General features: G+C 38.4%; 1 protein-coding gene across 10 annotated transcripts in view; it reads left to right on the top strand.

The window, feature by feature from the left end:
- ATP2B2 (ATPase plasma membrane Ca2+ transporting 2) overlaps positions 1–27,782 on the top strand; it is a 170,583-nt gene that overhangs the window by 47,667 nt on the left and 95,134 nt on the right. For 9 of the 10 annotated variants that reach the window (XM_065642939.1, XM_065642938.1, XM_065642936.1 and 6 more), the window contains exons 2-3: positions 3,464–3,661; positions 26,733–26,990. In XM_065642939.1, coding sequence (XP_065499011.1) covers positions 3,464–3,661; positions 26,733–26,990 — 456 coding nt within the window. The remainder of the gene's footprint in view (positions 1–3,463; positions 3,662–26,732; positions 26,991–27,782) is intronic. The other variant, XM_065642940.1, reaches the window with a different exon arrangement.

Raw genomic sequence — 27,782 nt, 5'->3', positions numbered from 1 at the left:
TAAGTGATTTACAAGAAAATACATTTCGTAATTAAAGATGAATATGCTCTTATTTTTAGGTGAGACTGACTTGGTGAGTAATTTCACTTATAGAAATTAATAAAATCACATAAATTATTTACCCATGCCTATTTACGGGTCTTAAGGAAGATAATGTTTATAACGAAAAATGGAAAAGTACGACTAAATAAAATTTATGTCTAAATTCTATCGTAGGTTACTTAGACTGTAGTCTGGAAAGATAATGGTGACCGTAGATGCTTTAAACTCAGTCTGGCCCTCAACTGTATGGTGTCTAAATTTCTGTGGTGTCAGAATGAACAATTTTTGTCTCAGAGAAAAAGCAGCTTTTTGAGTTTCAGTATCTCTCTTTGCTTTGGAACCTTCTCAGTATGTACGTGTATGTGCATTATGATTATTTATATGTGCATTATGATCAGTGACAAAGAACAGGGTATGTGTCCTTTCTATGGCCTCCTGACAGTAAAATTATACAATCTATAATTTCAAAGTCATGAATTCAGCATGTCTAGGTAAATATAATTAGGATTGTTGAAAAATCTGGAAGAATGTTGTAGCATGGAGGGTGTTGGTCTCTTCTCCCAAGCAACAAGTTGCACCAGGGGAGGTTTAGATTGGATGTGAGGAAAAATGTCTTCCTGGAAAGGGCCGTCGGGCATTGGAACAGGCTGCCCAGGGCAGTGTGGTGGAGTCACCATCCCTAGAGGGGTTGAACAGATGTGGAGATGAGGTTCTCAGGGACATGGGTTACTGACAGGGTTTAGTTAATGATTTGAGCCACGGGTCACAGAATGGTTGGGGTTGGAAGGGACCTCTGGAGATCATCCAGTCCAACCCACCTGCTAGCGCAGGGTCGCCCAGAGTAGATTGCAGAGGAACGTGTCCAGAGGAATGTCCACAGGAATGTCTCCAGAGAAGGAGACTCCACAACCTCTCTGGGCAGCCTGTTCCAGGGCTCTGGCACTCTCAAAGTAAAGAAGTTTTTCCTCATATGCAGATGGACCCTCCTGTGCTTCAGTCTGTGCCCCTTGCCCCTCATCCTGTTGTTGGGTACCACTGAAAGGAGTCTGGCCCATCCTCTGACACCCAGCCTGGAGATATTTATAAACATTGATGAGATCCCCTCTCAGCTTCTCTTCTCCAGGCTGAACAGCCCCAGCGCTCTCAGTCTCTCCTCATAGGAAAGGTGCTCTAGGCCCCTGATGATCTTTGTAGCCCGCCACTGGACTCTTGAGGGTGTCTTCCAACCAAAAGGATTCTGTGAAAACACCACAGCTCTTTCCTGTCCCATTTTGGCGGTCCCTGCCGTGCAGCTGGGTACCCGGTCACCCACCTGCCCACTGGAGCTGCCACCTCCGCGCACACAGGCTCTGGAGTGGAAAACAGGCGTCATTCACACAGCATTTCCTTCTGCTTCCAATGTGCTTTTGACTTTTTGCTCTTTGAGAGGTTTGTATTGCTGCTTGTAGACTCCTTATTTGAACATTTCTGCCAGAAAAGCTTTCTGTCCTGTCTGTGTACTTTCCCCTTTGTGTATGAAGTGGAGCAGGTTGTGTCTGGGGCCTAGTGCAGCCCGTGCCTGCCATTTTAGTGAAAACCCCGCCTTGGGTGGAAGAGCTTTGCAGGGCTCTGCCAGCCCATCAAACCGCCTTTGCGTCAGCTCCCTCAGCGGTGGGTGACCCCCTGATGGCTCACGTGTGTTGTCCTGGCTTCTGGCATCTGCACCGCTTCCCAGAAAGGCAGCTCTCCAAATGGTCACAGCCCGTGATGGATATTTCATAGGGGAAAGCATTTACCCCTTGTTGGAAGCTGACTGGGAGCTCAGAGAGGTTTGACATGGGTTTTTGTTGAGTCACGAAGAGTAACGCAGACACGCTTCATAATAGCTGGCACCTGTCTGTTCCAGTGTCACTGAGCACTAGGTACTGAAAATTAAATGAAGTGAGGTAATCATAACTACAGCGTGCCTTTATCTTCAGGAGGGGGATAGTGTTTCTTAGAAGCTGAAGGTGAAATGAAAGTTTGATGAGCCAGAAGCTGTAATTATATACCAGAAGTGAAAGGTGAATCACCATCTTTGCCTGTCCCGTGGCAGGATTGATCCGTTCAGAAAAGCATCGCATTGGTCGTGAGGAAATGATGCTTGGGCCTGGTGCTTCCATCCAGGAGGTGATTTACTGGCACACGCTGCTGGGAACAGTTGTACCTGTTCGGAGCGAGCGGGACGTAAGGCCGAGTGCCATCAGCACGTCAGGATCTTCATTTCTTTTGCTTGGCGTCATGAAGATGCTTTTAATAGGGATTTCTGTTCCTGTAGTGCCCCATGGGTGCCGATGTGCTTTGGGGGGCAAAGACTTACCCTGAGCCACCTGTGTGAGGAGAGGAACCCTTGGAGCGGGGGTTCCCGTCCTCTCACAGGCACCTCTGTCGTCCTCCAAAACCAACTCTCCATTTCGGTATTTTGGTTGTGTCATGTCAGCAGGAAATAAGCATGAATATCTTTACCTTGCTGATCACATTCAAAACCTACAGTTTTGTAAATGTTCCAACTGATGGCAAATATTATTTGACAGATATATGGAACTACTTATTTTATTGCAGTTCTTTATGCTGCTGGAAGCAGTGTACGGGCAGTTCTCTACCCTAACTCTTGCAATTCAATTATTTTTTTTTCTTTTTTTTGCAAAAAGGTGCTATATGTGCATACATTAATATAATTAAAAAACGGGAAAAAAAGCACCTGTCGTTATTCAGCACAACCACGCATTCTTACCCTCTATCCTTAAATTCAGATGTTCTTAAGTTGAAGTATCACGCAAAATAAATGCATTTTATATTGATTCAGGGTACTATATTGTTTCCTTCTTACTTTCTTTGCATATATAACCTGTCAGTCTGTCTTTTTTCAATTAACAGAAATTTGATGCAGTACATAATATGCAGCAAGAATGGATGCTTTGAAGTAGAATATGACATGTCTTATTGATTTATACTTTGCGGTCATCGACCTGAGGTCATAACGAAGACGTATGCTGCTTCTACTGATAATACCAAAAGCTGCCAACAGCTATTCTAGCTTCATCCCAAATATAATTTATCTGTGCTTTATGATCTAATTTCAGAAGTCATTGCTTATATGTATGGATATATCTGTATACATAGATCTTATTAAAGTAAACCTACTAGTTCAAAGACGTTTTTGTGATTAAAACTGGCCGGTATTAGTACTAAATAGAGTCCATAATGATTCTGTTCAGAACAAAAGGACAAAACATCTTGCAGAAGCAAAATTTAAGTGGAAAAATCTACCTATTTTTTAGTATGCCACAGGTGGTACAACTTGTTGTTGTTCTTGGAGAAATAATTTATTGAAATGCAGATGTAAGGAGGCATTTTCTATTTCAGTGCAATTTTAATTTGTTTTATTTTATTTTATTTACAGGATTAGCTGGGACTGCTGCAGACCTAGAAAAAAGAAAGCTTATTTTTGGAAAAAATTTTATACCTCCAAAGAAGCCAAAAACATTCTTACAACTAGTCTGGGAGGCGTTGCAGGATGTGACTCTTATAATCTTGGAAATTGCAGCCATCATATCTTTGGGGCTTTCATTTTATCAGCCACCTGGAGAAGGAAATGAAGGTAAAAACTTTTTTATAGAAGTCATATGTATAAGCTTAAGTAAAACCAGTCCTATATCTCAAATTGATTCCATCCCCACCCTCCAGAAGGTTGTTAACAGGAAATTTCCTTTTGGTTTGTTCCTATCCCCACTACAGCTGGTACTGACATATTTTTGTATGCTTGACATTTCTTTATGCAAATAGCAGAACCTCGTGACATGTGCTAAGCGAGTTAAAGAAAAATCATGGTATTCTTATAAAACTGGTGTTTATTCATCTTAGATGGTTGTTTACCACATTACAGAGGAGAAATACATAATTGCTTATATAACTGTAAAATACGTATCCTATATACATGACCATGGACAAGTATTCAGCTAGTTTATACCAGCTGACGACTTGCACTTAGCGAAATTCAGTCATTTTGGTATTTTTAGTGATATAGCTAAGGCTCAAAAGGGAATATTAGAGGATAGATCATGTTGCTTATAAATGAAATACTGCAGAATCCTTCCGTAATATCAGTAGAAAGGTTTAACACCCTGCCCTTCCCACATACACGCACATTTCCCCCCCCCGCTTTGGAAAATACTCTTGAATTCACATGCTTAAAATATTCATTCTTCTACATAAATGCAAGATTTCCATTTCTGGCAACTGATACAGATTTTTTTTTCCCCCCTGCACTCTCATAGACTTATAAAGCTGGATAAAACATGCTGTGTGAAATGACGTGAATAGCTTGGCAAATGTCTGAAGAATGTCTTCCTCTAAATATAGCCTTGAAATGCATTTTACATTTGCTTCAGTTTCCTTTGGCCACTTCCCGTGAAGACCTGTCTTCCTTCCTTTTCCATTCACAAGCAGAATAAGCACATAGCTACGCATAGCTTTTCAATCATATTTATGATTCTTTAATCCTTTTTATATATAATCAGTAATCTTTTCTTGCTTTCCAACTGAATTTTGAATATGTGACTATTGATTCAGCAGGTATCTGATTTAGACATGAAAAGAGAAAGGAGTCATTTGGTTTTTAACTGAAGAAAAAGTTACTTATTGCTATTTCCTTGTATAACTGGACATAGTAGTAGAATACCTAGGGGACATTGTAAACCATGAACGATGCTTTACAAAATTAGAATTTAGTTCTGCAGACATTTTTCTTAGGAATAAATGTGTAGGGTACCCTCTTATTTTTAATTTATTTGATGGGAAAGGAATTTTGAAAATAGGATTGTTACAGGTTTTAGGAAGAGGGTAGATGTGTCATCAGCCGATGTTGGTTTTGGTTGTTTGTTGGGGTTTTTTGGTGTGTGTGTGGTTTTGTTTGTGTTTGGGGGTTTTTTTGTGTGTGGTTTGGTTTCATTTATTTATTTTTATTCTTATTTTGATACTGCATTTAAAATGTTTCTTTTCCCTTGGGAAGGTATGACACAGCTGAGATTCTGAGATAGTCTGAAAAGCTCAGCAACACAGCCTGGGAAAAAGTGTTTGTGTTTTCCCACAGCACAGCATTTTATTCAATGGTCACTGTTTTCCGTATGTTTTTAGAATTGTTTTCCTGGAAGGTTTTGCCATGTTTTACACAGGGAGAATAAATCAAGTTAGTGAATTTTAAAACTGGCCAATTGTTTTCTTTCGGCATTTTTGATTGGCACAATACCGCCTTGCAATATTTCATTTGCTCGTTGCTTAGGACTAACTTAAAAAGTTGTGACCATCTATTAATAAAAGTTAGAGCCTTTCTTTGTAGGAATACGGGATAATAATATGAAAATAAGACACATTAAGACACAGTGTCAAGGAAACAACGCCTTTAATCAAGCATACATATACACTGCCTTTATATATATTTCTGTCTGCCTTTGACATATCCTAAACTTTTATCTATTGATTACCTTATTAGTTAATATAATAAGCTGAAGTCATCTTTATTTTTTAGAATTGATATAATTCATTCTTTTCGAACACTGGAGACTTAGTCTAGTGTTTGAAGCGGTAACAAGAATTAGCATTTAGCTGGTTTCTGCACTTTAAGTTTAAAATATTTTTCTCCTGAGGCTTTTGAAGGAGGAATGCATGATAAAATCCACACATCCAAAAAATATTACAGTGCATGACTTGCTTCAGGAATCTTGTCTACTGGTATAGTCTAATGTGTGTATGTTTGTATGTTTTGCTGCATTAGGCAGTCACAAGCTCAAAAGTTGATTTTCTATGTGTATTTCTAGATTGACTATTATTTCCCATTTTAAGCTATGGGTGTTGATACATTGCCAAATTTCAGTCCTTTGACCGTAGCATAATTGCATTTCCAAATATCTACAATGCAGTTTGGTATTATCTTGAGAAAAGTAAGCAGATTACTACCTACTGAGTTGCATTCAGTTTGCACTATTGGAAACAGTTGACATTTCTGTGATTTTGAAGTATCAGCAGTGACATTTCTCAACCAATCTTAACTGCAAGAAGTACGTGAAGTTTTTGTTCTTCATTTAAGATATGGGTGAATCTTGAAAACATGATTTAATTTTGTGCTGCAATCACAAAATCTGAGCTACAGGAATTACAGATAATAAGGTAGTTTTCTTCTATTACTTCTCCAGAAGCCACTTCAGTTCCTGCATTTTCATATTTCTTAGCAAGAGTGAAAGTTTCAAGAATTTTGTTCTCAGAAGCTATGCTAGAGTTGTTTTTATGATCTGCTTTGCATTCCCTTTTACCATCTGACAGGCCATTAGGAGCAATTGAGAACTTCTCCATAAATTATCGTCAGCCCTGTGGCAATTACTGCTCTCATTACTGGTCCACACGGCATCATCTGCTCTTTCAAAAAAGTGCAAAACTACTGCTGCATTTGAGCAAATGTATTTTGAGAGAAAGAGGATGTAATGAATGTGTGGGATCCTGGCTTTGTTGTTGTTACATGGATTAATCTGGGACTATATTTGATATACTTGTTTTTGTATATCAGTATATGGTGAAATAATTTCTTTATACAGTTTGTATAGTCTCAAGTGTCTGGTTTTTAAAGACGGTATATGAATAGAAAAAGCTGCTTAATGAGATCAAGTACGTGGACTGTGGTCTCAAACCATCACACTGCTTATGGAAATGAACCAACCTTTGGGAATGAGAGCTCAGACTCAATCAAAAACCGACCAAGGGACTGAGAAACAGCCGTGCTGCTCAGTCGCTCCTAGATTGCCACCTCGTTTTGCCTGCAGATCTGCAGGAATCTCCCACCTGGTTTTTAGGTTTGTTTTGTGTGAGAGTTGGTTGTTGTTGTTTTGGGATTGGGTTTTGGTGGGGGGTTTTTTTGGTTGGTTTTTTTTTGGTTGTTTGGGGTTTTTTCTGTTTTGTGTGGGGTTTTTTGGTTGGTTTGTTTGGTGGGGTTTTTTTGTGGTTTGCATGGGGTGTTGGTTGGTTGGTTGGGTTTTTTCCCACTCTTTTCCCTTAGATCTCTGCTGAGACAGTCGGTTCTTCTTGCAGGAATGACATAATTGCAGTTTGTAATTCTCTGAGCCTTTCTGAAGCCATCTTTCTACAGTCCACTCTGCAAGTTAGAGCACATTGGCAGCATTGCCCAGGTTCGGTGCATCCCGCATCCGTACCCTTGTTGAACTGGTTACAATTTTTCAGAGTCTTCTGCCAACATCCTCACTAGCAATGCCTGGGCCTTCTTGAATCTTCTCCTGGTGACTCTCTTTTAGGCCCTTATATCACATGTGGCTCTTATTACCTTGTTGCAAAAACCACCTGATGATCATTTACTGTTTACATGAATGTAACAAACTTTTAAACTTTTCTTCCTTGAATTCTATTTCCTTATGTGGACTACAAACAGGGGAAAGAAGTAGCCTGAGGTAAGATGTTTTACCATCCCAGTGTTGAAGGTGAAGCGGCAGGCATGGTGTCTGTTTTTCAGTGTACGGTTCTTTATGGCCCGGGGAGGAAAGGGAAAGCCTTTTTGATTGAGGTAGCTCCTGTTAAAATTCCCAAGGCAAAACTCTGTATTGAAAATGAGTGATTAGTTATGTTGCTTAATACTGCTCAGCGGAGGTTTGGCTGGGTTAGCCTTCCTCTTACTTATGCAACAAGTTAATGAACAGGAAAAAATACAGAAACAGGGCACAGTCCCCTGAAATTTGGGCCTCCCACGCCACCTGCATGAGGCTGCTGGTGGTGCTGATGTGCTGGCGCTGCTCGGGGCTCTGGCTGCTCTGCCCGCTGACCTCTCATGATTTAGTTTCCTTACAAGAGACTGTATTTCTCGGGCTTCACCACACAGTTGTTCCCTTATCATTCCTATAATGTCCCACATTGCTTGGTCAATGGGGACTTAAGTTGGAGATGTGAATCAGAAAGGGTATCCCTGTGGTTGGAGAGAAGATAGAGCTGATGCACAGCTCCCATGAGGATGGTTGGTCATCTTGTCGCTGTGCTAAGCCTCCCTGTTGAGGTACTACTCACCTGTACTCATGCTACTACTGTTCTGTGCATGTCCAGCAAATCTTAGATGTGAACCTGAACAAGTACACATGTACAGATGGAATGGACACAGGTCGCAGTCAGACATGGAGATGCAAGAGCCACCATGCTCATCAGTGCTGGATGCACCAGATAGCTGTAAAGGCCTTCCCTACAGGAGCCAAGGCAGCCATGGGATGTTTAGATTAAAAATCCTATAAAAATCAGTCTGAGGGAAAACAAAGAACTTCCCCCCACCTTGTTTAGATCTGTTGCTTGGGACCTGAACTGCTGTGCTGTTCTCATCTTCTCTCAGGCTACTGTCTATGAAGATGCAACTCCAAAGATGTCTCTTGACATTTCATCACATTGAGCAAGTCTGTAGAAATAAGTCACAACGGGAAAGATTTGGCCAGCCATTAGTGCAGGTGTCTGTAGAAGGAAGTGGAAAAAAAATTAAAAATGTCATTCATATATATAAAGAATATACATTAAAGAAGAATATATACATATATAGAAAATAATATAAAGCAGCTGGCAACAAACCTCTCTTTCTTAGTTAGGAGTGAAAATGCTGAATTTAATACCAGCTAGCACGAATTTCTGTCCAGTTTGTAGTCTGTGTAGGTGTACATTTAAAAAAAAAATATTTCAGCCTATTTGCGTCAGTCCAGTTCTCTGCTGGAGCAAAAGAGCTGCAATAGGCTGTCTGCTGGGTTTCAGCTACATTCAAGTACAATGTCATGTTATAAAGATTTGTCTTCTGTCCCAATTCCCCAGCACTTATTATGACTACTATGGAAACTCTTGGATTAAAAAATATTGTAATAACATGTAATTAAGACATTGCTCCTTCAAAACTTTTCAAAATTTTGTTATTATAGGCAGTATCTTTTTGTGGTTCCAGTTCTCAGCTTTTCTTCGATCAGTTTGTGGTTTTATTGCTTTTCACACGACATCTAGGCTACTAAAGGGAATTTTACCCTAATAACATACAGCAGATATTCAAGCATTCCCCTGCAGCCAGGGGAGAATAAGAAATACCACCTTTCTAATACATCTCTAAGGTCACGTTAACAATTTCATTAATTGTTCTCTATTTGCATGTATAAACAGCTGAAGTTTCCCTTCCAGCTTTTAACCATTTTCATAAATTGGAAAATTGGAATTATTTTTTGGTTTGTGTGTGTTTGTTTGGGGCTTTTTTGTTTGTTGTTGTTGTTTTTTATTTTACCCAAGGGTAATTTCTACCCCCTCTTGCCTATATTTGCAAATCAGCCAAAATCCTGTACCTCCACATTCGTGTGCAAGGTTTGTCTTCTGCTCTTGTAGGCATTTCTCTGCATGTAGAGAAATTTTCCCTGCATTGAAAGATGCAACTCGATATCTTGGCCTGTCGTGCTGGATCAGCAGGTACCAGTCACTATCACAGTCTCACAGGATGCATGTTAAGAATAAGGGACAATGGAGAAGGGGGAAGAAACCAACCGACCAAAACCCAAACTCAGCCTTGGCACCATCACAGGGAATATTGGCTCACAGCTGTACTGCCCTGTGGACAACTACGAGAGGTTAATCTGAATTTCTTGGTATGGAGGAGATGGGCGTTTCTGTCCTGTTTGGAAGGAGGCAGCGCATCACTGCCCAGCCTCTCCACGAGGACGAATGCTGGGGCTTGTCAGGAGAGCTGGGCCGTCTCCATAATTCAGGCAAGGTGTGACAGGAAGGACAAGGACCCTTTCTGTGTTGCCACGCATGACGGGACAGCTTGGCCGTAGATTCGATAAAATTCTTCTCTTTTTCACAGTTTTTAATCCATTATTTTCTTCCCTTCTGTTTCTTTACCAAAAGCCGTAATACAACTATATTCATTTTAGTATTTTCAGGTAGCTGATGTTTGGAGTCTCTTGATCTTTCAACATCCAGTTCTTAACAATTTTCTTCACGCTATCAGAAAAACGTTTTTCTTTCTTAGAGTTATTGCCCAGATCATAAATTTATATTATCTTTCCAAGAAGTGTAATGCCTTAGTAGGTTGATCTTTTTTTCTCTGGGTAGTCTAGAAATGTTACATTCTTCTGATGAAATCAGCTTATTCTTAAGTTGTATAAATATTCAAAATGCCTGCGGGGGAAATCTCGAAATAGAGTCTTGTGTATGCAAACACATATTGGCACAGGAGAAACACACAGGTGTCATTTGGGCAGGACACAAACATTGGAGATGACACAAATAGCAGGATTAGCTCTGCAGGAGCACTACCAGCTCAGCTGGTGTTGGAAATGGTACTTGATATTATTAAATTCTGCAGCAGAGTACAATCGGTTCCTGCCAAATGTAAACATATTGTTTTTATCTTTATTAATATTGATCATTTGTATTATCTTAACACTGGAAGTGAGCACTAGTAAATCAATGTATGGCTCAAGATTTCATTCAAGAAATACTTGTGCCCCCTTCACTTAAATGACCCTAGAGGCTAGGCAGTTGTTTTAAAAAAGTTTAAGCACTAATTATTGAGGAATTCTAATAAAATTTAATTAAAGTTAATAAAAGTAACCTCAGATCAATAACCACATGAAAATCTTGACCCATCCTCTGAGAAATTCAGCTTATTTGCTTCCTAGTGAGACACAATGAGTATAATTGAATATAAAATAAATGTTTTAATGCAGCATTTATCAATTTTTACCTTCTCATTACTCATACAGTCACATCTGGGATTTCGTCACACATTTTCCTTAGAATTTTAATTTAGTAGGGGTACTCACATGGTTAGTGAAGCACCTGAATTTTTTCAAGTCCTTTGTTAGACTTTTATATTCTGAGAGTCTTGCAGGGTCCATTCAAGATCCTGGGACACAAAGATTTCCACAGGAAAGCATTACTTATGTCTCCCTGGATTTAAAAAACATGCATTTATATATTTGATTAATTAGTGAAAAAATCAGAAATGTCAGAAATGAGTCGGCTGAACAAAGTTAGTTCTCTGTTCTTTTTGGCAGTTTTAGATCTTAATCTTTTTTTCTTTAAGAAAAAGCATTTTACATGTGATAACATAGATTGCATTAAAAGTACATAAATTTAGGCAGCATGAAAATCTAGTTTGTAAGGCCAACATTAATGTTATTTTACAAATCTCCTAAAATCATAGCAGTACATAACAATAAAAACTGTGTTTTGCCAGCTCTCCTAGTTATGAAGCCCACATTAAGATGAAAAACCGATTCCCTAACCTATGTCTGTGTACCTTAGATTTAAAAAATATCGAGTAATTTTTTTTGGTACATTGAAAATCCATTATCTCTTTGAAGTCCTTTCCATAATGCAAAATGTGTTGTAGAAAATGTGAAGACTTTTTAAAAGAAAATGAGACAAATTTCATTCATTTTAATACTTTGCAGTGTTTTTAGTCTTGAATTCCACCCTGCCTCATGACCTATGTCAGTAAAAAGGCAAATCAACCCATCATCCCAGAACAATTACTTAAAATATTTTCAGAAATTTTTGGCAGATGCTGAAAATAACAATAATTAGTAAACATCTTCAGATCTCCTGTATATCTTAAAAGGTCAAGGGAACAGCTGAACTGTCGTGTAATCCTCACTGTCAGTGTCAACTAATCGCCCGTTGGCGCGGCAGGGCAATCTAGCTGCTGGTTCCCATTTTTGTTATCTGTACTATTTGCAGTCTGTAAGCACTGGTTTTAATTTTGCAGGACTGTCAACCATTCGTATAGTCCAACATAATCTTATACCAAACCAGGTACTTCTTCAGAGGGTTTTAGTTCTAACTTAGTTTCATTTTAGCCCGTAATTGGAACAGATTTGGAATTCCACACACACCACCATTTGTTTCAGAGTGCTTTCACATGACTTTATTTTGACTATAAAAACCTAAAATGTGTATATTATTCTGTAAGTCTAAATAGAGTCTGTTACATAACATTCTCCAGGCACTGAGGAATACTAAATCAATGGAAAACAGGTCATATATAAGAGGCCATAAAGGTAATGCAGCATTTAAAGCTGATATCTCCTAATAGGAATCCTTTATCATCTTGGTTGCTAAATAAATAACACTGATCCAGCTGTCACTGCACTAGAGGTTTTTATTGTGCTGTCCAAGGAGGAAAATACACAGCAGAAGCTGAGGCAATAGCAGTGCAGCTATTAGAAAATAGCATTTTAGATAAAATAGGTTAATTTCAAAGCACAGATTAATTTCAGAGTTATTAAAACACAACTTTTGAGGAGTGCCGTTGCAGACAGTGGAATACTTTGATGATCATTCTTCATCAAAATTAAACCATGAGATTCCTGAAGGATTTTTGAAACCAGTCTAAGCCACGTGCCAATACAAGAGATGAAGCAGTCAGCGTTCGGGAAAACAGGAGAAACACAAGTAGCTGCCCTCTTGAAAACAGCTTGTTCTGCCACCTCCCCCGCCCCCATTTAACCTCCTTCCTCCCAAAGCCAGGATGAGGTGAAGCAGCACATGGCTTCTAGGAATGTCAGCACAATCTGTTTTGTTAAATAAATGAGTTCCTTTAAGAATTTGCTTAAGAAAGTATCTTACATTTTAATTGCTGTCCTAAATCATACTTCACTGCAAGGGCTAAATATCCAGGAGCAGAGAACAGAACAGTTTGGAGTGTGCAGCTATTACACATATCCAAACGCTCGTGCAGGCAAATTATCTTGCTCTCTTCCAGTACTTGCATAAGGCTTTTTTATCATGAGGAGGAAATTGTGCGCATTTGTGTTGTCGTTACCTGGATACACTATTTCATTTCTGAAAATGTTTGCTTTTATGTTGTTTTCTAGATTCAAAAGGCGGGACAAATTTAGGTTTAGGGGTCCAAACTAGATGAATTGGGAAAGTCCTGGGTGGGATGGAGTCATGGAGAGCACGATCCAAGGATGGTTTCGTGGCTTGTTGATGAGCCAGAAGGAGCCTGGCTTTGCGAAAAGGAGCCTGGCTTTGGGAAAAGGAGCCTGGCTGGTGTTCAGCTGCAGGACTCGCCGAAGCGAGGGCTGGGTGTATAAATCAGAGAGTGACCAGTCGCTGTTCCTCCCTGGCCTGGTTAGTCCCAACCTGATGACAGATCCAAGGGCAAACAAGAGGCAGGATATGGAAAAAACCTGGTCAAGGGGATCTCAGAGGTCATTTAGTCTGTCGCTGTACTCAAAAGTACTATCAACAACACTTAAGCCACTCTTGGCAGAAATTTATCATACTTCTTTCTAAAAGGTTCCAGTGATGGAAAATTCTGTGTCTTTCCTAGCTAATTTGTTGAAGTGTCCATGCAGTGGGACAGTCACTCCTGGTCTATAACCTCAATGTCTCTTGCAAGAATTTAAACGCATCGCTGCCTTGTTATTATTTTTACATGGATGCGAAGACCAATTTGTCATATTTCCAGCTATATTTTGTCTACTTGAGGACAACTTGATTATAAATAGTAAACTATAGCTATTTATGGAACTTACCTGGTTTTTCAACGTGAATTTCAGATTTGAACAACACATCAATAATATGGAGGAAGACAGTATTGCACTGAATTTGACAAAGGGAACCGAAATATTCTCTTAAAATTATTTACCTGGTATTAAAAAAAAAAAAAAAAAAAATCAAAATTCCCTCAAACCGATGAAAACCCAAAAGCTCTGAAAATATCTGTATTGTCAAATGTTAACATTAGTACCTTATAAAATAAAACATTATGAAATACAGGAATACTGAGTGTTTTCTTATCCAATTGTGCATTAAAAGAGCAGTTCTAATTTAGCAGCTTTAAAATCTCAAATATTTTTCAGATTTGCAAAATTTGTTTATTATGTGACCTTTTGAAATTCAAAATATTTTTGGATCAGGTTACAGGCTTGTTTTACAGTTTCAAAGGAAGGTGCTGTTTGCCAACTAGTCTGCATGAGTTCAAACAAATTATGTCAAACCCCAAAGTCTGCATGTGCCTGTGGTTCATGTCTGTTGGTGGGTTTGAATTAGAATGGAAAATTATTATCAGGAAGAAATATTTAAGCTCAGATGAATGAAACAAAACAGGTATACCTTTTTGAACACCAAGACTGATGACAAGGCAGATGTATAGCACTTTGCTGCTTTTTTTTTTCCTGGAGAAAGTAGGAAAGCAGTAACAATAAAACAGGCCTTTGAGACAAAATATCTAAAACTCAGCATGAAGTTATATGCACACACATGTGTAATCGGGTATTGAATTGGGACCTGGGGAAACGAATCTTAAAATCTCTCAACTTCAAATCTTCATCGCTGCACTCTAGGGCTTTTTTCAAGCTTAATCAGACAGAGAATAGAACAAGCCCCCACTCTGCTGAACTCCAGTGTCAGGGCTAAAGCACAGACGGTGAGTGTTCAGTATCACGGTCCACATCCAAGGCAGTGGAGTTAATACCAGGTGTAATGGTGCTGAATTATATTTTTCCATATTTTCTTGAGGTTGTATATTTTAGTTCTTCAGCTGTGTGTTCAGGACCTAAATGGGCCATTCATGTTTAACAAGGCTCTCCTAAGACAACGTTGCCCCAGTAGTTGCAGTGTTCCCTGCACAGGTTGTTTTTTTTAATAGCATGGTTAGAATTTTTAAGTATGCGTGTCTGTGTGCACATATACATATATGTGTTACATGAAAAAATATATATATTTATACATAATGTATATGTATGTATGTCTCTTATCAGAAAAGTAATAATTTAAACAATTTATTCCAATTTATTCTGTTATTGTGTGAGGAGCTCTGCGTTTTCTCTCCAGGATATGCTGCTCATTTTCAGTTCAGTGTGCATAAACTTTTGAAATCTTAAAAACTGGATGAGTCGAAACCAAAATTAATATGCAGAATATAAAGACTGTATGTTCTAGATGGGAGGGTATCCTAATTACGTGCAGCTTTGGATGTATCTACATTAACATTTTAGTTTGGATCCAGAGAATACTTCAGAAACTGCATCTCCTGTTTGTCTCCCGTCCTGTGCTCTGGCTCTCATTGCAGGTGCTTTCGGGGAGTGCACAAACTGGATGTGCATTCAGATGGGATTTCATCCCATCCTTTGGGATGAAGCTAAACTGCAAAATATGGCCCAGAAACAGTGTGTCCCTAGCACATAAATTTGCACTGTAAAACTACTTTTGTAGGGCTACACTATTTGCTAGCATTGGTAGGCCTTTTTAATGCCTTCTGGTGCAAGACATGATGATATAATGGTTAATCTTTTACTGACATGATTTTTTACTTCTTAAAGCTTTATAGCACAAAGTAATGAAGATGAGAAATTTAATGAAAGTAATAAACACTGCAGTTTATGAGCTGGTTTTGTGACTGAGGTCTATAAATCTTCCGTATCTTTTTCAGCTTGGTTTTCTTGTTCTCATGAATACAACTGATGAGTGAGGGAGTAACAGCATCACAGGAGGCTGCCTTGTTTCCAGAACTGGCTCAGGAGCACATCACCACAGCCTAACCTCAAAAGAGCACTGGTTTAATTTTCTGGTTTTGTGGTATCTTAGCTGTGTTAGGGTGCTTAAGCTACTCAGCTGCAAATTTTCTTAATCAGTGGCTTTCAAGCTGTGGTCTGTGGACCTCTGAGAATCCATGAATTACTTCGAAGGGGCCTATTAAAATCAATAACCTATTTTTAGTAACCTCTCTCTGCAGGGCTTGTAGGTTGGAAGAGGTTTACAATTACTCTTCAAAAGGACTAGATGTATGAAGTGTGTCAGTCAGCAATCATAACTCCAGTTGGATTTTTTAGAAGCTTTAGTGAAATGTGTGTCAAGATTTCCAGGCAAAGTCAACTTTTTTTCAATATTGTCTTGCAAATTTTTGGTAGCATTTCTGTTAAATAGACTTTCTGTAAAATCATCTTGGTTAGAACATCTCATTTTGAAGCACAAAAAAAAAAAAAGGCGGGAATATTTTTGGACACAAGTACATTTTGTTTATTTTAGAATACAACCAAAGAGCGATGGAACAGTTCAAGCATCCATTACTCAGGCAGATGCCCTCCTAAAAATCTTCTTCAATGATTCGCTCTCTGATCATTCTGCTTCAGGCAGAAAGAGAATGGGCTTTGTTCATAAGGGTTTAGCAGATGAAGCACAAGCAAGAAAGACAGCTCTCAATCTGATTATGTATTTATGAAATATTTGTTGCTCTGTGCCATATTTTCTTGAGGTTGTATATTTTAGTTCTTCAGCTGTGTGTTCAGGACCTAAATGGGCCCTTCATGTTTAACAAGGCTCTCCTAAGACAACGTTGCCCCAGTAGTTGCAGTGTTCCCTGCACAGGTTTTTTTTTTTAATAGCATGGTTAGAATTCTAAATCAAACTTAATAAAACTAATCCAAGTGAATAAATGTCAACATACAGACAACAACTTCACTGCTAATGTCAAGCTAACAGAAATTCTAATTTCTTCTTATCAGTTTTATTTGTAATGGTTTTTTTGCGTTGGCATAATAGCCTTTTCCAAGCATGGTCTTACAATATATGATCATGAAAAAGGGCGTTCCTTTGTCTCCTTATTTCGCTCTGAACCACCCAATGCCATTTATATGAGCATTCCAGTCAAGTGATTCAAAACTCATGCACTTCTCTGGGATCAGACTCCTACATTGTTAATTCAATTTAGTACATATCTCTTTGAAATTTAGTCTGTCTTTTACATTCAGTTTTGTCATAGTTCTGACATTTAAATAATATCATTTGAAGGGAATTCCTTATTTGTGATATGTGTTCTTCATTGCTGTAAATTGGTTTGCCCTGTTGACGCAGTCTGACCTTAAACACTTTTCTGATACAGTCAAATCAGTTGAGTTGTCCCCAGAAAGCCTAACTGGAGGTATCAAGGCTGGCCACTAAACCAAATTACACTGTATGGATTTCTGTTCTGCATTGGAACTTAACCAGCGTCTTCTAGTTTTTTTCCATGAAAAATCCTGAGAAAACAGCCTAAACCGAATGACTGAGCAAGAGAGCTTAAGGTTAAGACCATGTATACCTGGTCTGCATTCTTGGAACAGTGACTTAAATCTGGAGAATTCTATAACTACATTTTTATACATCCTGGATGAACACAAAGAAACCTCCAACCTTAACTAGAATTTTCATTGTGGACATTGATATTTGTACTGAAATGAAAAGTTGCATCTGAAACAATTGGGTTTGACAAATGTATTTTTTACATTTAATTTTTTTTCAATATCTATGTACAGTATAATAAGTGCATGTTTCTTTATGGAATAGTTCTAGGTTATACAAACAGCTAGACAAGGTGTTTGTGAGCTGTCTCTTTACTAGAGAAGGTCATTGTTACAATTAGCCCAGCTCAGCCTTCCTAGCACAGACAAAGCTCCTGCTCTACAGAATAGGTTATCCTGTGGTGGGAACCTGAGGTTTTGACTGACAGTATTTACTTCTCTCAGTTAACCCCTAAATAATGAATTGCTTACAGAATTTAAGAGAAGACTGATTATTTCATTCCATTATTTTGTCTTTTTTGAAAAAAAATTTACTGTCTCATACGTTTAGTAATGCCCGTAAAGCTGTTTATGATTGTTTATTATGAAGGGGTAAGTATTTTTGATGATGTTTGAAAACGCTTATTTTGCAGATTCTTACTGGGTTGCACAGCAAACATATTTACTGAAAAGATAATCAAGTGAATGTAATTGCTCTTTTATAAATGTTTTGATGAAAATATATTTGTTGGTTTTTCGTATGCTCTCCTGTTTTTTACCATATTCTAAAATGCCTGCAAATGGCCTACTTCTAGATTATTCAAGGTTGCATTAAAGTTTTATTTAGTAGATATTGTCTTTTTCTGAAGCTTCCCTATTACAAACTTATTGATTCTTAACCTCCCGCTCTCCTGGCTGGGTATGCAGTCTGGCTGGCTGTCTTTCTGACTTTCTTTTTCCCCTGTTTCCTCTGAACCCATCACATTTAGAATGAAATAGAACAAGTGAGGTTCTGCTCATCCAATAGTGGTTTGAGGGTTTTGTGTCAATTGATAATTTTGTTGCCACGTGGCAGTCTGGAAATCCCACACATTTGGTGTCTCTGTGAGAAGCAACTTGAAAGAAAACAGATTTATACACGGATTCTCAGAGTCAGCAAGGAGAGCCCGATTTAGGTACCACTCTCTGCTCAAGAACAGGTAACTCCAGAGGAAGTATGGAGATGATACTATAATGCATCACGGACTCAGAAAAAAGCAGATGTATCACTTCTGAAATACAGATGGGATGAAGTGGCACATCAGTTTTTTGGGGGTCAAGCATTTGTCCAAAGAATGGTTCACTCTGGTTATGCTCAACTGTATCAAAATTACCAGTTCTATACTGTTCACCAGCACAAGGTGTGCTTAGGGAGCAAATTAATTACTGGATGTCAACAATATTGATAAATGACATAAGTTTGAGACTTGAGCTGGCTTCACTAACAACACATTAAGAACTTATAAAGTGCAAAATGTGCACATTGTGTCATATGGGACCTGAAAATTAAATAGTTGTTTCATAATGTAAAGTGACCTACATCTGGTTTCTACAAATCTGTGTTGGACTGCAAAAAATTAAGTCCCATAGATACCTTCCCTTCATTAGAGATGTGTAGATCATCGACAAAACTGGGTTGCTTTTAGATATTGCTCATTAGATAGATTTCCAGGTTGCCAAGCATGACTTAACCCCCAACCAGGGACATGAGGTAATGAGATTTAGAACTTTGGGATGAAATATAAAATCTTCTCACATATTTTCCAGGAGGAGATTCTCCAGAAGTATTAATTCCGTAAATAATCCTCAGCTAGGACATGACCTTGCAAGTGTTGTTGAATAACTGCACTGGAACTCTTGTTAATAAACATAGGGAACAACTTTCAAGCTCTGCTTGTTACATTTCAGAATTGCATTTTAGCTTTTGAATATGTCATTATATTTACCAGACATTTTTAGCTCTGAGCAATAAACAGTAAAACTATAGCAATTGGATGTCAAGTTTTCCCTTGCGATCGCTAAGAATAGGACTTGCGATTGAAATTCCCACATTGGCCTTTCTCTGCTTTCTCTAAGTGGCAATGTAACGAAACAAAACCAAGTATAAGCATTCTAGAAATTGCTCTATGGTCCCGTTCTGTTGCCTTTGGTGGCGTTAGGGCCACATCCTTTTGACTGAATTTTACAAAATGCATTTCCTTGGAGGCACCAGGATCTCGCTCGACATATTTCATCTCTTGAAATTGAGTGAGTATTTTAATTAACATTTCTCTGCTCACAAATGTTCGTGATCAGGCTGAGGAATGTGTGAATATATATGCTTGCATGACTTACAGATTTGTTTCTTTGCATGAATATGTCAAAACTGTGTAAATATTTAATGTCGAACTCTAAAGTTGACAGTTATATAACTAATCTACAGGGACGGTATATTTTTTCCCCCTCCCTTCCACCCCCTCCCGCTGGAGTCCTTATATAACTAACTGATGTATCACAAAGTAAGGAGTTCTAATATTGTTTTCAAATACGTATCCAAAAATCACTTTTAGTGAATATAGAAGCACCCAAAACGTGAAATGTGTGTAATATAAATCTCTCGTGTTAGTAAATCCCTTACGTTAGGATGGTCACAGAAATGAATGTGTTTTGGAGAACACAGTCTGACTTAGTACAGGTAACTAGAAAATGTTTTTCGCAGTCGAATAAGTCCTTGGAGAGTGAGAGAGGAAGACAGAAACTTCATTTTTGAAGTTCTAATGAATGAAAACTTCATTTTTGAAGTTCTTTGCCGGCTGTGGCTCCCGGCTGAGCTGAGCCCTCGCTGGAAGGGGCTCGACAGCTGCGCTGCCTCGTCACACGGGGCGTTTGGGGACGGAATTCTGGTACTTCGGGAACTTGCAATCGTTCTTTGGACTAATTTTGTAGCAAATGATATGACAAAACAAGGAATTTGTAAAAATAAACATTACAGTATCTGTTACAGCTTTAAAAAAATCTTGTTAAGGATGGGAGTTTATGATACTTATTGCATATTTTTTGGCTCTTCTTCCTTTTCCTACCCAACTGAATAAGTTTGATAAAATAAGCTAACATCGCTTATGATGTTAGTAACAAGAGTTCGGCTCTACTAATGAAAACGCTGTAACTCAGAGCTGCTCAATTTGCTTTAATAACATCAGTGCTGGAGTTGCAGCGAATGAAAAATGTCTTTACAGAAAGTGATTAGATAAAAAGTTTTTATCATGGGAACTGTTGTCTTTCTGATGACAAAACCAGTTTGACTGACTAAAAAAATTACCTCTGGGGGTGTTATGAGATTTTCCTTGGGAATTTAAATGCCACAAGGTATTCTCAGCTTAAAAATAGAAATGCGTAGGTTGAAATGAGTAGCTGAGAGGTATGTGCTGTAGGAATACAGATGTTCGCCAGTTTTAAGAAATATCCTTTTTCTGATTTTAAAAATTACCATGCTGCAGCTTAAGACTATATGGTTTGTAATTATAATAGTTATCCTATTCAAAGCAGCTTTAAGAATCTCCTCGTAACTATTTGAAATCTGAAACAGATAGCCTTTTTAGCCGCACAGTGCTTGTATGCTTCTTTCTGTATTTGCCCAGATTTGGTTGATATTATGAGGAATGTATATTGAAATGGTGTCTGTGACCTTAAAAGCATTCCAGTTTCCAACAGGACGTGAGCCTGGCAATCTGTCAGATGATGCTCTCTGGCTCTTGGTGGCCTTTTCCTTTTTTTTTTTTTCCTCCTTTCTCCCTTTCTGGCTTTTACCAAATTGAAATGATTAATAACATGAACCAAATGATTTTCTGCTGCCAGGTACAGAGAAGTTTCTTGCTTACTGTCTTCTAGAAGTGCTTTAACCTGCTCTTGTAGATCTTCCTCTCCTGTCTCACCTTTCCCTTTTGGCACAAGTGTGTTCAAGCCTTTTCTATCATACAGTTCCCTTCCCTTTTGATAATCCTGGGCCTTGCTATTTTTTTTCTTTCTAAAACCTTATATATAATAAAACCACTGCTAATGCAGAGTAGGCTTCTCAGGCTAATTTTGAGATGACTGGCAATTAAGTGAGTGCATAAATGAGTCTGGCACAGGCAGAGCGCCTGGCTATCTGCTGGGGTTTTGGAGCCCACAGCTCTTGCACCCAGGTTGCTCACAGTCTCTCGATGAGATGGAAACCCAGGTTGCTGCAACTTCAGAGGAACTGACTACGTGGGCTGGTTTGAATTACTTTCCCATTCTTTTTTTCCTGAATCCTCTTTATCTTTGGATTCTATCGTCCCTTCATCTCCCTTCTATAGAGAACTTTCTCAACAGTCTGTGCTGGCCTATTTCTGGTCGAATTTTAAGCTTTTAAAAGTCTGTTCTCCTTCAACAAGTTTTTGATAACGTACTTTAGAGATACTTTATGGAGGACACAATTACATTGGATCCCTTTTGTGTTCCAGCATGTTCTTTGAGGCTGCACTTTGAGGTCGTCCCACTCCTCTGTGGGGGGCTCAGCTCACCTGTGTGTTCCTACACATTCTTTTGGAATAAGCTAATCCCTTTTGTGACTTTATCTGCTTTTGCTCTGCTGAAGGGATTACAGCCCTTTACATTCTTGACTTGCAGTCAAATGTGTATAATCTCAGTTTCAAACTGAGTGTGCATGTTCTGTCTCATGAGGATGAGACTTTGGGGAATGACACACACATGGCGTATGTTCATACTTATGGTAGAAAATTGCTTCATATTAAAAATTTGTTTACATTTTTGAAATGGAATTCTCTGACAGATAGGACTTCTGTTAAATATAATTTAAAATGAGTACTTCACAATTCACTAGCTTGGAAAAAAGCCCTACCACAGAACACATATGCATATTAAACATTCTTTAGGGATCCTTTCAGTCTGTGCCTTTCAGTGAAACTATAGGCATATATTTTTATAATGTTGGAAACCAAGTACTATCTTGTGAAAGCATAACAGCAATCTCAGACCTTAAGACAATTATTTAAAGCTTATGTGAGCATTCTTAATAAACAGTAGATGCTTTAAACTCTATTTCGCTACTTAGGCATGTCATTATTATATCTTGTGTGTCTCATTTATATTTCTTATTTTCCCCTTATCTGGAAAGTCAATCCTCTGTCACTCTGTGTACTACAACAAGGAGGACAGATAGTATGAGTGTACAGTTAAGAAGTATGTGGGGTTTTTCTCCTACGAATATAAAGTTTCTTCCTGTAAATTCATATAAGTCTTTCTAGAAAATCCTGTGTGATATAATGGCAGAAGAAAAAGGAAAAAAAAAGTTTTTCCTTAAGTGTATAAGAAAGAATTCTACAAACTTATACCCACGGAGATGCTTTTTTTTTTTTTCTTTAAAGGGACTACTTCTAAAATTGTTTTGAAGCAAAACCAGAACATAGTTCAAGAAAATGCTTCCTGACAGATAGGTCATCTCTTGAAGGGCAGGTTGCATTTTTAAATCCTGGTTGTCTGTAAATCTCCAGTTAAAAAAAAGAAAAAATCTGTCCTGAAATGTTACTACTGTAAGAACTAGATAGTTATTTACTCCCCTGGAGTTGCTGGAGTTCATTCTTATAATGAGAATGATGTGCACGCTTTATGTTACATTATCTAGCACTTTTGTCCCATTTCATTTCTGTGGAACTGTAAAAAGCAAAGACAAAATTCTGGGAAAGTCTCATGATCAGCTTGGCTGATCATTTAAAGAGTTTGGGGTTAATTATATTAGACTAGATCCACAAAAATGCAATTTCATTCTGAACCATTGTTACAAGTATCTACCTGGAAATCTTAGATATTCAAAAGCCTCATTCAACTGCTGCTGGAGCTTGGAGATATCTAGTCCATTGTGTTCAGAGTCCTCATGTAGCTGAAATTCTGCTTCCTCCTGATCTGAAACATACTGATAATGAAGTAGTGTTTGTTTCTGATTGTTTAGGACCACCATACATCTGCCATGTGGGATTAAATGTGGGAATCGGGTAGATCAGACAGGACCCTGTGTTCGTGGTGCTCAGGAGAGGACAGGGTTGGGCAGCCTGCAGGCTGGGGAGCTGCAGGGCACTCCCTAAGGTTCCCATTTGTGTACTGACAACCGTGTTGTGGTCTTTAAAATAGCAGTCCTGAGTTCTGATCTTTTGAGAGAGAGGGGAAAAAAAACCCCCAAACCAAAACAACCCCCAGAACCAAGAATTTGTGTCTCATATATCCTGGTTGACTGTAATTTTGAGTCATATTGAATAAAACCAGGGGAGCTGTTGGCTTCATGCCACCTGTCCAGCTCTACGCGTAGATGTACCGCTTAGCGTGTCGGGTCACCTGGGCCAATGGAGGAAGCAATGTGTGTAGTTTCATAGAAGCCAGATTGAATCTCAACCGACGAGGATTCTGAAATCTAAAAAGCAACTCACTGTTTCTTCCTTCTATCTAAAAGACTAAGTCCTGGGTTTGACCCTGTCTACCGATGGATTTCTCTACTTCTGACTCTCACTCCAATGATTCGTTCCTCCCCTTCAAATACTTTTCCTCCGTCTGAATTTAGCATTGTCTGATTGAATGAACAGAAAATAAATTAAACACATGGGGACTTCTGTTGTTTCCATTGCGTTATGGATAATTTTCTCAGGATTTTAAAAGTTAAAATCATGAATTGTTATTCATTGTAGAAGCTTGTCAAATTTAGGGAAATTTTCCAAGAGCTTGACCTAAGTTTAGTCTATTTTCTCCAGATTTTCTTTCATTCTTACAAATATTTTTTTCAGCTGTAATATGAAGAGTGAATTGTGTTCTTTGCTTGTGCATAATCTATGAGACAGGTAGACACGATTCCTTTCACCTTAATGATAACATCTTGTATTATTTACTTGCTATGTTGGACTATTTTTTCTGGTTATATAAACATACTAGGAATTGTATTGTTATATTAACATGGAGATCAGTTCTGACAACACATACACACAAAATTAATTTCATTACTCAGGTCAATGAATGTTTCTATTTTTTTACCTGTTTGTACTGAAACAAGAAGTTTGTTTGTTTTGTTTTCCTGAACATACGCAGAAATATTCCTGTCCAAGCCATTCAAGGTATGGTGTGTTAGCACTGGGTTCACGTGCACTGACTCGCTGTCACTTTGTTTCTCTGACACATCTCAGTGGCACTGACCAGGACTATTGGTTCTCTGGAAAAAGAGCAATGACTTTCCCCAAACCGGTAGCTTTCTGCTGTACAGAGAGGGTATTCTATTTGTGTAATATGTCCAGTGCCATAATGGGATCATTATACAGCTTGTGTCTTTGAAATAGCTGATTTTTGGGGTTATGCTGATATAGCTCACATTAAAAACTTGTATTTTAGTGTCACATAAGGCGAATTCTTGATTTAGTAGAAAATATCACAGTATAATTTAGCAGTAATCCATATGCAGAAATCAAACATTTTCAGTGAAAGCATAAGAAAGCATGTTACAGAATAAAGTAACTAAATATCACCCCAGTGGAAATACCTAAAACCGCTGAAGAGCTGAGCCGCCCAGCCCAAGGGTCACTCTGCACGTTAGTGTCCTCAGGGAACCCGGACCAAGGGTGACTGTAGGAAACAACACCTGTTTGTACTTTCATACCAGCCAGACTACATCCCAACCACCTAGAAAGGAAATAAAATCAGTCTTTGACCGTGGCTAGACCAGGGCATGTTTCTGTTGTGAGAAACAGCAGGGGAGATATGGGAGGTATGCTGTTAAAAGAGTAGGCTACTCATGATACTTAATTCTAAATCATATCTAATGAAAAATGAATAGTGAATTTTTGTCTTATATTTGCCAAAACAGAATTACTTGTACTAGGAAACTAGTTAATCCAAACAAAGCGTCAGTGAGTCTTCTGATTTGGAAAAAGAATTGCAAATCTAACAGACTAATGAAGACCATTAAGGTAAAACAGTGCAAAGTTCATTAGTCCTTCCCAAATGTTCTGCTGAAGGAAGAAACTGAAGGTGCGGTTTGTCAGTTGCATTTGCGACTCGTTTTAAGAAGCTTAAGGTACTGAACTTACAAAAAATGTCCTTCTTGGGTGCTATACAAATGGTTTCTTTAGCAAGCTTCTTGTACTGTAGATAAAGGTTCACATGGGTCATCAGGCCAAGGACATCTCACTAGGAAAGCCCCTTCTGTTAAGAGTGCGCTTGGCCTTTCAATTAGGTTAAGTCTAAATTTAAACTACAGAGAACATTGGTAAAAACTCCACTTATTTTAATTTTCTTCTATTCACTTAGTGGATGTTCAGTCTCATCTTTCTTCCTTTGACTTTCGGTGATTTTGTTAGTGTTCATATGCAAGAGTAATTACTCAGCTGGTTAATTAATTGTGATGCTTCTGTTACAGGGAAGTCTTTGTAATTTAAAAATAGAAATCAAATTGCTTGTTAATTCCCTCTAGTGACAGGTGACGAATATACCAAAATTAAACTTTAGTCATAGATGGACGCAACACAGTTGCTAAGTTGCTAAACTCCCTGGTACCTGGGTAAGATGCAAAAGTGATGTCAAACGCCTGTCTAGTTCAGTTCTCCATGAAAAATTAAAAGATTCCTCGTCTCCTTTGGTCACTTGGGAGAGGAAGCTCCGTTGTTCAGCCTGGCTTTTCTTCTTCCCTGTCAGCTGGGATGTCTCTGAATTGTGTGATTCCAGTATGTGTGCTTTGCTGTCCGCTATTATAAACTTTTTTTAGGTCTTATTTCATTAAGAAGGAGAGCTATATTAGTTTTATTTTGTGAACACTATCTAGGAAATTTATTTAAATTTTAATTGCATATTACTTTGAAATAAATAGTAGATGTGTATAAAACAATGCAGAATTAACACTTCAGAATTAATACACAGAATGTATTTTTTAATGCTGTTTTACTTGTGAGAAAAATAATATATTTACAGTTCTATAAGCATGCCACTATATTTCTCTGTAAGGAAGAATGATGAATTAATATTAGGCTATTATTTTTACTCAGCGTTTCCTAATACATTTCTTATCACATTCAAATACTAATATACTTTATTCACGTCAGTGTTTTTTAAACAAGTATTCTTTATGAGTGCATTTAGCTGACAACCTTTTGAAATTGTATTGAAAATTATTTCTTAAATCTGTTTGAATTTAATCTATTTTATTTAATCTTAGTTTAATGTATTACTTTGCATTGATTGATCTTGCAACTCTTAGTAAGTCCTCCTTACTTGATGGCTCAGGTGGACCTTGAGGTAACAGAATTGGTGCCATCTTTGTCCGTTTGTTTAGTTTGGGTTTGCCAAGGATAGTTTGTGCAGTAGAAAAATTAAAATATCTAAAATTTCTATTGATTTGTTCTATTTCTCTTTTCCTCAGACATCTTTATTTCTACTTTTCTCTCTTCTGCCATGTTTCATTTAGCAGACAGTACTTTGAAGAGCAATACCATTCCTTAACCTTGTTGTCATTTCACAGCAGGTTTTTCTTCTTGCGACAAACATGATAAACCCGATCTTCGCTTGACTGAACGCTGCTTAATGTTGTCTTTGCAGGCTGTGGTACTGCAACAGGAGGAGCTGAAGATGAAGGTGAGGCTGAAGCCGGCTGGATTGAAGGTGCTGCCATCCTGCTCTCCGTTATCTGTGTTGTACTTGTCACTGCCTTCAACGACTGGAGCAAGGAGAAGCAGTTCCGTGGGCTTCAAAGTCGTATTGAGCAGGAACAGAAATTTACTGTTGTCCGCGGTGGACAGGTTATCCAGATCCCAGTGGCAGAGATAGTAGTTGGTGACATTGCACAGGTGAAATATGGTAAGTCTCGTCAACTAGATGACAACTTTTCTGAACTTTATTCTCCTTTCCCTTTTTAGTAGAATAGACTCACTTCCCTGGAAGTGATTTAAAAGACAGAGAATTATGTGCTGTCATTATTGTCCATGGTAAGACAAGGATTTGGCTGTTAGGGCAAAAGGAAGACTGAAGATATTTGCTATAAAATTGCACTAGGTAATTAGTTTTATTTCTGTAATCTTCAATTCCTTTCACTGACAAGGACGAGAACTGTTCATACAAAGGTAATTGTTTTTCATGGAGGATTATGCCACTTGGAGATTTTGATTTCTGTCCAGTTAGGAATAAGAGGAAGTATTTTTAAATGCTCTGTGAAAGCAAATTGTGCCTCTGTGCTCACCCCACTTGCTGGGCTGCTCCACACCCATGGATCCTGTACATCCCCCCAGATCGGGTGTTCCTAGCAGGTGGATGCTGTATGAGGATGCGCCATATGGAATGCCTTGTACTCTGGTGAACAGGAAGAACTTTGCAGGAACTCCGTGTTTTCTGCGTGTGAGCTGGCAAATTCCAGCAAAACGCCTGTTCCATCAACCATCAGGTCTCTCCTGGACTTAGCTAAGGGCTCCTGAGAGGGGAAGGGGAAAGAGCAGCTTGACTCCCCCTGCCCGATCTCAGTGATTATTATGTTCATCGTAAGTTCAATGTGATGCATTCTGATTCTGGGGTGGCATTAGGCAAAAAATATTTGCGATCTGAAGGCCCTTCCCTATACGATTGCAATCATATCACTGATATGGACTGATGTGGTAG

This window comes from Caloenas nicobarica, chromosome 11 (genome assembly GCF_036013445.1).
Source record: "Caloenas nicobarica isolate bCalNic1 chromosome 11, bCalNic1.hap1, whole genome shotgun sequence".
NCBI classification, from domain to species: Eukaryota; Metazoa; Chordata; class Aves; order Columbiformes; family Columbidae; genus Caloenas; species Caloenas nicobarica.
Note: the sequence above shows the minus strand (reverse complement) of the source record. Positions and strands in the feature narration are given on the sequence as shown.